Genomic DNA, 12,477 nt, shown 5'->3' with positions numbered 1-12,477 from the left:
TAAAAGATACACTAAATTTTGGCCCTGGTTGGTGTGACTCCGTGGATTTAATGCTGGCCTGCAAACCAAAAGGTTGATGGTTCAGTTCCCAGTCAGGGCACATGCCAGGTCCCCAGGCGAGGTTGCGTGAGAGGCAATCAATATATCTCTCTCTCACACATTGATGTTTCTCTCCCTTCCTTTCTCCCTCCCTTCCCCTCTCTAAAAATAAATAAATAAATAAAACCTTTAAAAATAAATAAAAGGTGCATAATTTTGAATACAGAATGTATTGTCTCCAGAGGAACTACTGACTCTACAGCATTTCAAAAAAAAAAAAACACACACAACTAAATTTGACAGGTAAAAGATTATAAGCATGTTTGAAATGCAAAAATACTTTTTGCCGTTGGATTGGATTTTGAGAATGTTAAAACAGTCTTCGAAAATAGAATATTTAATCCAAGAGTAAGTAAGCCACAGTTAAGTGAAAAAGTCATATTACTGATAACTGATACATAACTAACTTTGCACAATATATAATCCTTCCAAAATATGTTTCTTTAAAAGGCAATTTCTGCCCCATAGGATATATTAACTACCCAAAGTGAATTTATTTTTAAGTAGCACATAATTAATTTATACGATTCTGTATGTATTTTAGTAATTTCCTTTGTGAGTTCAGATTTTCCTGTTTTCTATATGTACAGCACAGTAGTGATAATGATTCCTCAACTCTCCTGATTAGATTTCCTCTTGCAATGCAAATGCAGTCCAGGAAATGCATGTGGATATCTTAGGTTATGTGGTTAAAAGTTGAGTAAAAAGTAAGGATGTCCTTAGGTCAGGCCAGATACTTCATTCCCTCTCTGCCCCATTCAATTTTATTTTTGATGAATTTTGTTAGGACTGCATTGCTTAGTGGAAGGGACTAGCACCCCCATCACGACCCCATGTGCTGGCATTACCAGCATCTCTTGGGAATCTATGAAATATCCAAAATGATATTCAGTAAGCCTCTTGTTTTTGTAAATTATACAACAAAGTCCACGATTCCCATAGGTTTAGTAGAAGATAATGGGAAAGCTTAATAGGGGTAATGAGTTAGAATAATTTTGGGTCCACTCTTTTGGGTTTCCCCTTTCGGGAAAGCCATGGATTTTCAAGTAGGTCTGGGATTTACAATCCGACCTTGGTAGTGGTTACCTGCTGACAAGACCCTCCAGGAAATTGAAGCTTGGAGCGATAATTGTAAAATAATAAAACCATCTTCCTTCCTCTGACCAGTATGGCTCAGTTGGTTGGACTTCCTCCCTCAAAGCGAAAGGTTGGTTGCTTGATAGATTCCTGGTCAGGGCACATGCCTGGTTTGTGGCAACAGATTGATGTTTCTCTCCTTCCTTTCCCTTCTCTGTAAAAAATAAAAGTAAAATTTTTAAAAAGTCCACTTTTGGGTATTGGAGTACCTCAGAAACAGAGGACTGAAGTCACTCTGCTTTTCCTGCCCTCAGACCTCGTTGCAGCTTCCACGAACCCGCCTGCCCAGGTCTTGCACCCGCTCGCTCGCGGTCAGCCGCCCTCGTTGAGTTTTAAAAGGCGCCACCCCGTTCCGCCGCGTGCCGGTGCCTCACTGGCCTTCGCTGGCGGGAGGGGGCCGTCGGAGGGCCAGCGGGGCATTGGCACAGCCCCCTCCCCCACACACCATGAGGTAAGGAGGGCCACTGGGCCCTCACCCCCAACTCTGGTTCCCCTCAGCTGCCTGGGGCACCTAAATGGCCTGCGAGTTGCCTACCAGAGCGCAGGGTGCAGAGGAGTCTGGTAGAAGGGACAGATTAAGTGCCTTACCTGCAGGGGGGCTTTAAGGAGTAACTTTGGTGGGGTCAGAGAGGTGAGACGGGTAAAATACCCCGCACACCGTTGTATGGTACTTAAAGGTTTACAGAATATCTTTGCTCCTAACTCATTGAGTTCTGAGAGTATGGTTGTGGGGAAACCCTTGAAGAACTGCTACAGAGATGGCATCACTTAACAGAGTTTCTGTGTGTGTACACTTAACAGTATTTTAGATCATCTATTGAAATTTAAAACTGATTCTAAATGGGCTTTGCACTTCAAATAACAACACGGAGTAACTTGGATTTTATTCCTTCGGTACATGATTATCTCGACTTTAGATAACTTCAAAACTTGTATATGGCAAACATTTTTAAATTTATGAAAATCATATTTCTCATTCTTTAGTATTTTTTGTTTTTTTAATGGGGACACTTTGCTTTGTGGTCTCTTGATTACTGTTTTGGCTTATGGGAAATATTTCCTTTTTTTTTCTCTACTTTGTCTTAATTTAGTAAACTAACTTTGCTGCTACTTAAGACTATGGGAGATCTTGTTTTCCAAAATTGTAAAATAGCTTTACTTCCCCCAGGTTATATTTTATGCTGTGTAACATTTCAGATAATATTGCATAAAGCTGTAAAAATGTTACTAAAATTACCTGTACTCATCTGTTGTATTGGTAGGGGTTGAGTTGGACACTGGGGGACTTGGGTGAATAACACAAGGCGTATTTACCTCTATGGACCTTACATTGTAGTGGAGAAGATAGACCCCCAAAAAATAAACTGATAAAATAATTGTACTTACAATGAGTGCTTTTAGGAAAACACCTATTTTAAGTGGGGTGATCAGAGGTTTTATCTGAGGGGATAACTTCTAGATTACACTAAAGGAAGAGAGGGAAATAAGCCATGAGCAAACAGGGAGAAAAAGCATTCCAGTCATAAATAACCAGTGCAAAAGTTTGAAGAGACAAAAGAGCTTGAATTGGAAAGATCAGTGTAGGTAGAATTTAATAGTAACGTGGGAAGGTGGATCAAGGTGAATATGGGGAATTAGCAGGGGCTGTATTTTACATGGCTGAGGCAGGAGTGAGCATTGTATCTGAGGGCAGCAGGAAACCACTGGAGGGTTTTATATAGAGAAATTCTCAGAAAAATTAATTCATTCATTACATAAATGTTCATTGAAAATTTATTGTGTACTAGGCACTCTTCTGGGCACTGGAGATACAACGTGGAAAAAGATAAATTCCTTGTATTTATGAAGTTGTTAATCTAGTGGTGGGAGGATAATCAAACAAAAATATCAGATACTGATAAGTGTTATGCAGAAGACAATCTTCTGCATAAAAAATAAATAAATTTTTATTTATGTATTTATTTTTGTAATCCTCAACCAAAGACCGGCTTACTGATTTGAGAGAGAGAGAGAGAGAGGATCGTTGATGGGAGAAACATTGATCTGTTGTCTCCAGTACACACCCCAACTGGGGATCGGACCTGCAACACAGATAGGTGTCCTGACCGGAAATCGAACCTGCAACCTTTTGGTGTACGGGATGATGCTCCAACCAACTGAGCCACCCAGCCAGGGCAAGATGACTATTGTTTAAATTGTGGTGTATACTCTTTAAGACCACACACATGTGCATGCACACACAGAAACAAACATGCTTTGCTTTTCTTTCCCTGAATCAATTTATGGTAGGACATTTTTCTATGTTAAACAGCTTTCTTTTATTTGGAAACATCTTAATTTTGTTTTTAAGATTAAGTATGGCAAAAATAATAATGCATAAATGAAAAAATACTGTACAGCAACAAAAATTTATTTATGAGGTCTGCCCAGAAGGTATCCAGCCACGTACTATGAAAAATAGAGACATTTATTAAAGAAGATACAAGAAACGTTGTACATAGGACAATGACACCTCAGTCGCCTTCTAAGTAAGCACTTTGGGACCTCACACAGTTCTCCCAGTCACCATCAACTGCCCCGTTGAATTTTCCTGAATCTCATCAACAGTTGAGATCTCTTCTTTTCAAAGGTGGTTTTAGTTTTTCGAAAAGCCAGAAGTCACAGGGCACCAAATCTGGGTTGTTAGCGGGGCTGAGTCACCTGGGTGATTTGATGTTTCACCAAAACACTGTTTAAGACATGATGCATGAATGGGCATATTGTCATGATGAAGCTGCCAATCACCAGTTGCACATAGCTGCAGCCTTCTGAATCATCTGAATAGTTTCTGCAGAGGAATGTTCAAAATTAATGCAAAATTAGATGCAGGTTCATTGCTCTACTCGCTCAGTCATTTTAAGTGTGACAGCCACACAGTACCCATGCTCACTCAACGGTGTCTACCACCCCCACTGACTAGTACAGTGAAATTGTCATTGTTCACTCATGTGCATTCCAGTCCTCTCCTTGGCTGCCAGGTTATGTCGATGTTGCACAAACTGTTCTCGTTATACTAACAATGGCTGGACTTTTAAAACATGCCCACACAAAAACTCATACACAGATATTCCTAGCAGCGTTATTCATAGTAGTCCCAAAGTGGAAACAACCCAAATGTCCATCAGGTGATGGTTGAATAAATAAAATCTGGTTTATCCATAAAATGAAATATTGGGCCATAAAAAAGAATGAAGTACATGCTGCAATATGAATGAACCTTGAAAACATGCTAAGAGAAAGTAGCCAGTCACAAAGACCACATACTGTGTGATTCCATTTATATGAAATGGTATTGTATAGGCAAGCCTTTGGAGACAAAGTAAATTAGTGAGGTAGGCCCATCCGTGAGTAGAATAGCTAAATGATACAGGGTTTTTGTGGGGAGCGGGGGGTATGAGAGTATTCTGAAAATGACAGTGGTAATGGTTACATAGCTCTGAATATATTAAAGCTGTTGAATTGTACACTCTAAATGGTTGAATTGCATACTATGTTAATTATGTATATTAAGTTAATGAAGCACAGGACTTAGGAAGAAAGACCACAAAGCAGAAATACAAGAATTCGAGAAACAGCTAGACAGCAGGAAAATATAAAATGGGAACTGGCAGAACAGAAAAGAAATGGAAGAAAAAGATTAAACCCTTACATAAATAATAAATGATGAGATGCACAGGGAAGACAAGGCACTATGACAGAGGACATAAAGGTAGAAATGAAATCCTATGCACATTTTACCAGTTTTAAAAACAAAAAAAAGACATGAGAAATACATTTTTGAAAAGTAAATAATGAGATAATGATATAGAAGATAGCCAAAAGAGTTCCAAAATATGCAAAACTGGAGCCCCCAAAGAAGAAAATCAAAACTGCAATAAAATAAAGTATAATTTAAGGTGTTTCTTCCTTAAATAAAATACATATATTTGAATCTACCTAATGAAAGGGTACTTCATATTCCAAGGAGAACTAGCCCAACACTGGGACATATGTTGGTAAAATATGTTGGACTGGCAAGAGATCAGACTGTAAGGGGAAAAAAAGCAGGTTGGTGGCAGAACACACCACCAGAAAACTGATGAGCCCCATGCAAGATACTCATGGAAAAGCATAAGCCAAGATTTTTTTTGGTCCTGCCAAGCTTGCCTTTGGGTATAATGACTGTTGATGAATAGTTTTGAACATTCCGGGCTTCAGATCTTTTCTAAATAAGCCTTCCTTGAGGAAACAACTAGAAGACAAACTAGTTGATTAGTAAATGAGAAGGGAAACTTCAGCCAAGGAATTGACCACTAAAAACCTAGAAATTAGAAGGTATTACTAGAAATCATTGTCTTTCTAACTTTTAAAGGAAGTATTTTTTATGTTCCACAGTTCTTTTGGTGACATTGCTTTAAAATTTTCTGTTTTATACTTTTTTTAAATCCTTACCCAAGGACATATTCACTGATTTTAGAGAGAAGGAGGGGTGGCAGGGGGTGGGGAGAGAAGAAAACAGCAATGTGAGTGAAATACCAATTGGTTGCTCCTGTATACATCCTCACCAGGGACTGAATCTGAAACCCAGGTATGTGCCCTGACCAGGAATCAAGCTTCAGCATTTGGGAGCACGGGACAATGTTCTGACCAACTGAGCCATCCAGCCAGGGCTTTTACTTTATAAATTTTTTAAATTTAAGTACACAATATTACGCTGGTTCTTTTAGTTTCATACAGTATAGTGATTCAACTTTTTCATACTTTATAATATAATTACCCCACTGATCCTAGTTGATTTTGTTATCCTTCTTTTCACTCTCTCCCTTTCGGTAGCTATCCCTTTGGTCTCTTTTTTCTGTGAGTCTGTTCCTGTTCTGTTTGCTTTAAGATTCCACAAATAGGTGAAACCATACGGTATTTTTCCTCCTCTGCCTGACATTTTGCTTAGCATAATATGCTCTAGGACTCAGGAGTGTCCAGCCTGCAGCCCATGGCGGCCCAGGGTGGCTATGAATGTGAGCCAACACAAAATCACAAATTCACCTAAAACGTTTTTTTTTGCTCATCAGTTTTTGTTAGTGTTTGTGTATTTAATGTGTGTCCCAAGACAACTCTCTTTCTTCCAGTGTGGCCTACAGACACCAAAAGGTTGGACACTCCTGCCTGGATCATCCATTTTGTTGAAAATAAGATTCCATTTTTTTATTACTGTGTACTATTCCATTTTGTGTCTATAAATCACCTCTTATCCATTCGTCCATCACTGGACACCTAAGTTGCTTCCATATCTTGACTACTATAAATAATGCTGCCGTGAATATAGAGGTACATGTATGTTTTCCAATTAGTGGTTTCATTTTCTTTGGCTAAACACCCAGAAGTGGAATTGCCGGGTTGACTGGCCTTTTCTGATTTCTCTATCAAGGTTAGGCTAGCCTTACAAAATGAGAAGATTTTTCCTGTTTCTGAGAAAAATTTTTATGTTGAACTTCTGGGTCTGACATATGCCTATAACAAACAATTCTATCAGTTACTTAATATTTATAGGTATATTCTGGTCTTCTATTTTTCTTAGGCAGGTTTTGATAAATTGTATGCTAGGGAATTCTTTCATGTTATCAATTCACATTTTGTCATATAATTGTTTCTATTATTTTTTCATATTTATGGTATATAAAATCACACCGCTTTTTATTTGTTTCATGTGCCTTTTTAGAAAATAATTTGATGATACATTATTTTTTCAGATAACCTTTTTTTGCCCTGCTCTGTGCTTTTTTCCTTCTGTTTATTTCAGATTTTATTTATTTTCTTCCCTTTTTTCTTTGAATTGTTTCTCTATTTTTTAAGTTCTTGAATTCACTCTTTAATTCGTTGATTTTTTTCAGAGATTTTTTTCAATTTCCAAACATGAGCTCTAGAGATTAATTTCTTATAGTTGCATTGTAATTTTACTGGGTTTTGTTCGGAAATTGTGTTCTATATAGTATCAGTGTTTAGTACTTGAACACATTTTAAGTATGTGGTTCAGTGAATTTTGGTAAATGTGTGCATCCTCTAACAATTATGCCAGTAAAAATACAGGATATTTCTGTGACTCCAGAAAGTTCCCTTGTGTCTACCTCACTTGCAATCAATTTGTCTATTTCTATCTTCTACCCCAGGCAGCCACTGGTATGATTTTTATCACTACAGATTAGTTTTATTAGTTCTAGAATTTCATATAAACAGAATCCTACAAGTGTGTACTCTTTTATGTCTTACTTTGCCCAGTTTAATGTTTTGAGGTTCACATATGTATCAGCAGTTTTTCTTTTTTATTGCTGAGTGCTATATTATATGAACATACCATAGTTTGTTTACTCACCTATTGACAAACATTTAGGTCATTTCCAGTTATAGCCTACTATGAGTGATGCCGCCCTGAACGTTCATGTACAGACATGTTTCATTTCACTTGGGTGAATACCTAGAGTAGAATTGCTGGGCAGTATAGCAAGGGTATGTTTAATAGAGAAACTTTTCCCAATTGACTATATAGCTTTATATTTCTACCAGGAATGTATGAGAGTTCAGGTTGTTCCTCATCCTTAGTATTTTCTGTTTTTTAAATTTTAGCCATTCTAGTGGGTGAGTATTATTTTATTTTAATTAGCACTTCTCTGACAACTAATGATTGTTTACCATTTTCCTGTGTATTTACATCTTTTGTGAAGTGTGTCTAAGAGGAGTTCATGTATTTTGGACACAAGTCCTTCTCAAAAAATTTCAGCTTCTTAATGATGTCTTTTGAAGATTGGAAGGTTTTATTGTTTGTAAAGTTTTATGTATCAGTTTTTCTTTTTATTTATTTTTTGAGAAGGGAAGGGAAGGAGAGAGAAACATCAAGATATGGTTGCATCTCATGCACCCCCTACTGGGGACTGGACTGCAGCCCAGGCATGTGCCCTAGACTGGGACTCAAACTGGGGACCGTTTGGTTCTCAGGCCAGCACTCAATCCACTGAGCCACAGCAGTCAGGGCTTAGTTTTTCTTTTATGGTAATTGGTTTTTGTGCCTTTAGAAATCTTTACATGCTCCACCATCAAGAAGGTTTTTTTCCTCTGATCTCTTTCTAGAAATGTTACAGTTTTAGTTTTTATGCTTAAGTCTGTGATTCATTTCCAGTTCAATTTTATGGTTAAGGGTTGGGGTTTGTGGATTTTTCCATTTTGGTTGTTACAGCATAATTTGTTGTAAAGAGGTTTTTTCCTGTGGAATTCAATTGGCAGTATTGCTGAAAATCAGTATCTTAACTCTATTCTGTTTTGTTGATCTATAGGTATTATCTTTACACCAGGATGATGGTCTTGAGTATTTTAGCTTTGTAGTAATTCTGGAAATTAGGTGATAAGTTCTTCAACTTAGTTCTTCTTTTCCAAAATTATTTTGATTGTTTTAAATCCTTTGAATTTCCACATAAATTTTAGAATCAGGTCATCAGTTTCCACACACAGGGATTGTGTTAAACATCTATTAGTCAGTATTGTACCTCAGCATCCTCCAGCAATGTCACAAAGCTGGGCAGTAGTGGTCACAAAGCTGGGCAGTAGTATTAGCACAAGTCCAGACTGAAGCTGAACACTCCAGCGAGGCAAACAGGATTCCTATTAGCGTAATTTATTTCTGTGAACAAAATGTTCGATATATTTTTAAAATATATTGGAGGAAAAGCACTTCATTTTATATGTTACTGCTTTAGAACAAAGTTAGCTCTTAGTTCTGTAGAGTTGTCAAAGGACGTAAACATTCCAGAATTGTACCTAATGCAAATTACATGTTCAGTAAACATTTGTTTATCTAGTAGATACGCTGTAAATACAACTATTCACTTTATGATTTAATTTTTTCTTTTTTCATTTTAGCATTTATGACATTAACAGAGAACAGGACTGTGTCAAGAACTCTGGGGGTATACTTGGTGAAAATGAAATAAGACCACCCTCCCAGCTACATTCTCTCTTAGAGAAGACCAAGACAGGGTTCATATCAGAAAAGAGTGGGTATTAAACTGAATGCAAGAAATTATTAGTAATGAATTCAAAGTAGACCACTAAATCTTTTAAAATTTTAATTTTGATCATATAAAATTAGAAGGTGTTTTAAAAATTATAATTTCCAGTAGCTATGAAGTTCTAATCATTAGTTCATAAGTGATAAGTAATTGAGTGTTCAAATTGTATCAGAAAAAGTATTTAAGGAAAATTGTCACCTTTCTCTCTATTTTTTTGAAATTATGATTCATTTTATTTGATTCTGAATCAAGATATTTTAAGTAGAAGTAATACATGCTTATATAGGGAAAACCTAAATTGTAATATGTATAAAGTAAAAACTGTGAGTTCCCCTTTTATCCACTTTCCAATTTCATTAGTCATTGGTTTAAACACTGTTATCAATATGGTTTCCCATTTTTCTAGATTTTTATCTGTATACTTTTAAAAACATAATTTGTAATGTATTTCTTCACCAAAATGACATTATATAATGCACATTATCTAATCCATACTATGTAATGGGTATCTTTATATGTCAGTATGTGCAGAGTTACTCCAGTAGATGGAATGCAAGTTTCCCTTTTGATGGCAATTTAGTTTGTCTCCTGTGTTTTTGCCCTTATGGATGCTGGTGCATGGAGCACCCTTGTACAATATATCCTGTGCTCTTATGCTAGTATTTCTGAGGAATAGATCCCCAGAAATGGAATGGTTATTTAGGGTGCACATTTAAGTTTTTGTTAGTTCCTGGCAAATTGTACTCATCTTAAACGGGTAATTCTTTAATCTTAAAAGTAAAGGTAAATGTATTTCAGGATTAGATAATTAAGCAATGGGCTCTTCAACAACTATCAAATGGCCTGCTTAGACTAAATAAAGTATATAGTGTATATCTATATTATATATAGTAATAGATAAAGTATATATAGATAGTATTAGCAAAAGTAGTTTGCAATCTGTAGGGAACATTGTTGGTTTTGATATTGTTGAAATATCAACCAACAGATATTGTTGGTTTTGAGTGTTGATGTTGCTAATGAGTACCGTTGTTTAATACACAAGTAGGAGATGTGTCATGAAAGTTCTGGGAGATGCAGAAGTGGTTGGTTTTTGTCAGAATTTTGTGACACCTGAGTTGTTGGCATTAGTTCATCTCATTATTTGATTTCAGACCAGATGCCTATAGAATGAAAAAGATACCTGTGACATAGAATCAGAAATTGGTTTATTATTTTATGATAACTTTTGTTAAAAGAGAAAAGTGTCAAAAACCAGATATTCGCTGTCTCTGTGATGGATTTTGAGAAGAGGAGATTAATGCAGGGTATTGAGCAGAATCCACCCTGTGTTGAGCTTGACTTAACTTTTCAGATTGAAACCACAAATAGAGAAATGAGACCAAAGCCAGGTGCTACAGGAAAGCATATCACCTGAATTGCCAGGGCCATTCTGATTGGATTTAAATTTTCTCCACATGCTCTCTTTTGGTCACTTAAGCCCTATGGGACACTATTTCTACTTTGCAAGTTACCTTTTTAGATGTTGTTTTAAGTGGAGTGTCTTTCTTTCTTTCCTCCCTCCCTCCCTCCCTCCCTTCTTCAGTCCTTTCTTTTTTGTAATAGTCCACTCTTCATTCTCCTAATATTCTGATAACCTTGAATGTATAAATAAAGCATGTGTGTTGCTTAGCTAAAATGAGGTCATTAATTTATTTAGTGCTCATATTGTTTTGTACACTAGTTAGACTTTTAGATGAAAGCACATTGTGAAAGAAGAGACAATGTCAAATCACTTATCAATAAAGTTCTCATCTGTCTCCTTATTTATAGAGTGGAAACTTGTGCTTTCTTGAGAGTATAATTGAAGCAATTGTAAACTCGTGAAAGATTCAAGATTTACTGTGATTTTCCAACAACTTGGCTTTTGACATACTTTTTTTTTCTAACTGTAAAGTGATTACTTTTATAAATATATTGCTATTTGGAGGATGTTGACCTGAAGGAAATGCATTTTTAACCATAGAAAAATAGTTTTACAAATAAAAATATATATGCACAAAGCAATTTATCTCCTCTTTGTTTCTCCTTGTTTATTTCTTTTTTCTTACTTTTTTTTTTTTATCCTCACCTGAGGACATGCTTATTGAATTTAGAGAGAAGGAAAGGAGGGAGGGAAAGAGAGAGGAAGAGAAACATCGATTGATTGCCTCTTGCACATACCCCAACTGGGGCTGAACCTGCAACCCAGGCATGTGCCCTGACCAGGAATTGAACCTGTGACCTTTCAGTTTTCGGGACAGCTCTCCAACTAACTGAGCCACACTGGCCAGGACTCTCCTTGTTTATTTTAAGTCATTATCTTTATTAATAGCTTTATTGGGGACAGTATTCTACATAGTGGTATAAAATATTCTCTGACCACATGTATTTGAGAAACATTATGTTAAGATAGGTTTTTTTTAATTGCACTACTTTTACAGTTTTAAGTTTATTGTACATTGACACTCAAAAATAGTAGTTAGTGCTCCTAAAATTTAAAACCTGCACCTACATATTACCATCTTGTGGAATTTAGAGAAGTTGATAATCATAGAAGGTTGCTTTTCAAAGCCGTGATAACTTTTGTTTCTGTCATTGTCAGCAACATATTCCTCAAATATTGAGCCTCAGAATATCCTTACATTTTTAATATTATATTGCCCTTTTAAAAACATTAAATACAAGGTTTCCAAAATTTAAATTTTTTAAAGAATCCTGATTTGTATTTGAGCTAGCAGTGCAGATTATTTTAAGATGGGTTTGCAGACATAGGCCTCCCAGTTTGTTTTGAGTAATATAGCTACCAAAAGCCATAATTTTAATAGTAAATTAGTTTTACTATTTTAACCTCTTTAGAATATCTTTATTTTGTACAGCACTGGTATAATGATATTGAAGGAGAAAGTGAAACAGAAAAAGTAAAACAATTGTAATGGATCAGATATATGAGTTGAGAATATTAAGTGTTTCGTCCTCTTTCCTTCCTTGCTATTTATAATCTTTTGCTATCAATAAGGGGAAGTTTTATTTATTAAAGTATTTTAAACTACCTTTATAATTGAAGTGTTAGGACAGTTTAGTCCAGATTAATTTCATTGAAATGTTTGTTTTCATTTCTGTGAGTCTAGTTTCTTTTTTTCTTACCTGT

General features: G+C 36.0%; 1 protein-coding gene across 1 annotated transcript in view; it reads left to right on the top strand.

Moving 5' to 3' along the window:
* Window positions 1-12,477, top strand: part of LOC129084879 (protein TASOR-like) — a 28,794-nt gene that overhangs the window by 7,008 nt on the left and 9,309 nt on the right. Inside the window, exon 3 of the mRNA XM_054591170.1 lies at window positions 9,160-9,293. Within this exon, the coding sequence (XP_054447145.1) occupies window positions 9,160-9,293 (134 nt within the window). The remainder of the gene's footprint in view (window positions 1-9,159; window positions 9,294-12,477) is intronic.

This window comes from Pteronotus mesoamericanus, unplaced genomic scaffold (assembly GCF_021234165.1).
Source record: "Pteronotus mesoamericanus isolate MK-2021 breed Mesoamerican mustached bat unplaced genomic scaffold, CSHL_Meso_final contig_130, whole genome shotgun sequence".
Taxonomy (NCBI): domain Eukaryota; kingdom Metazoa; phylum Chordata; class Mammalia; order Chiroptera; family Mormoopidae; genus Pteronotus; species Pteronotus mesoamericanus.
Note: the sequence above shows the minus strand (reverse complement) of the source record. Positions and strands in the feature narration are given on the sequence as shown.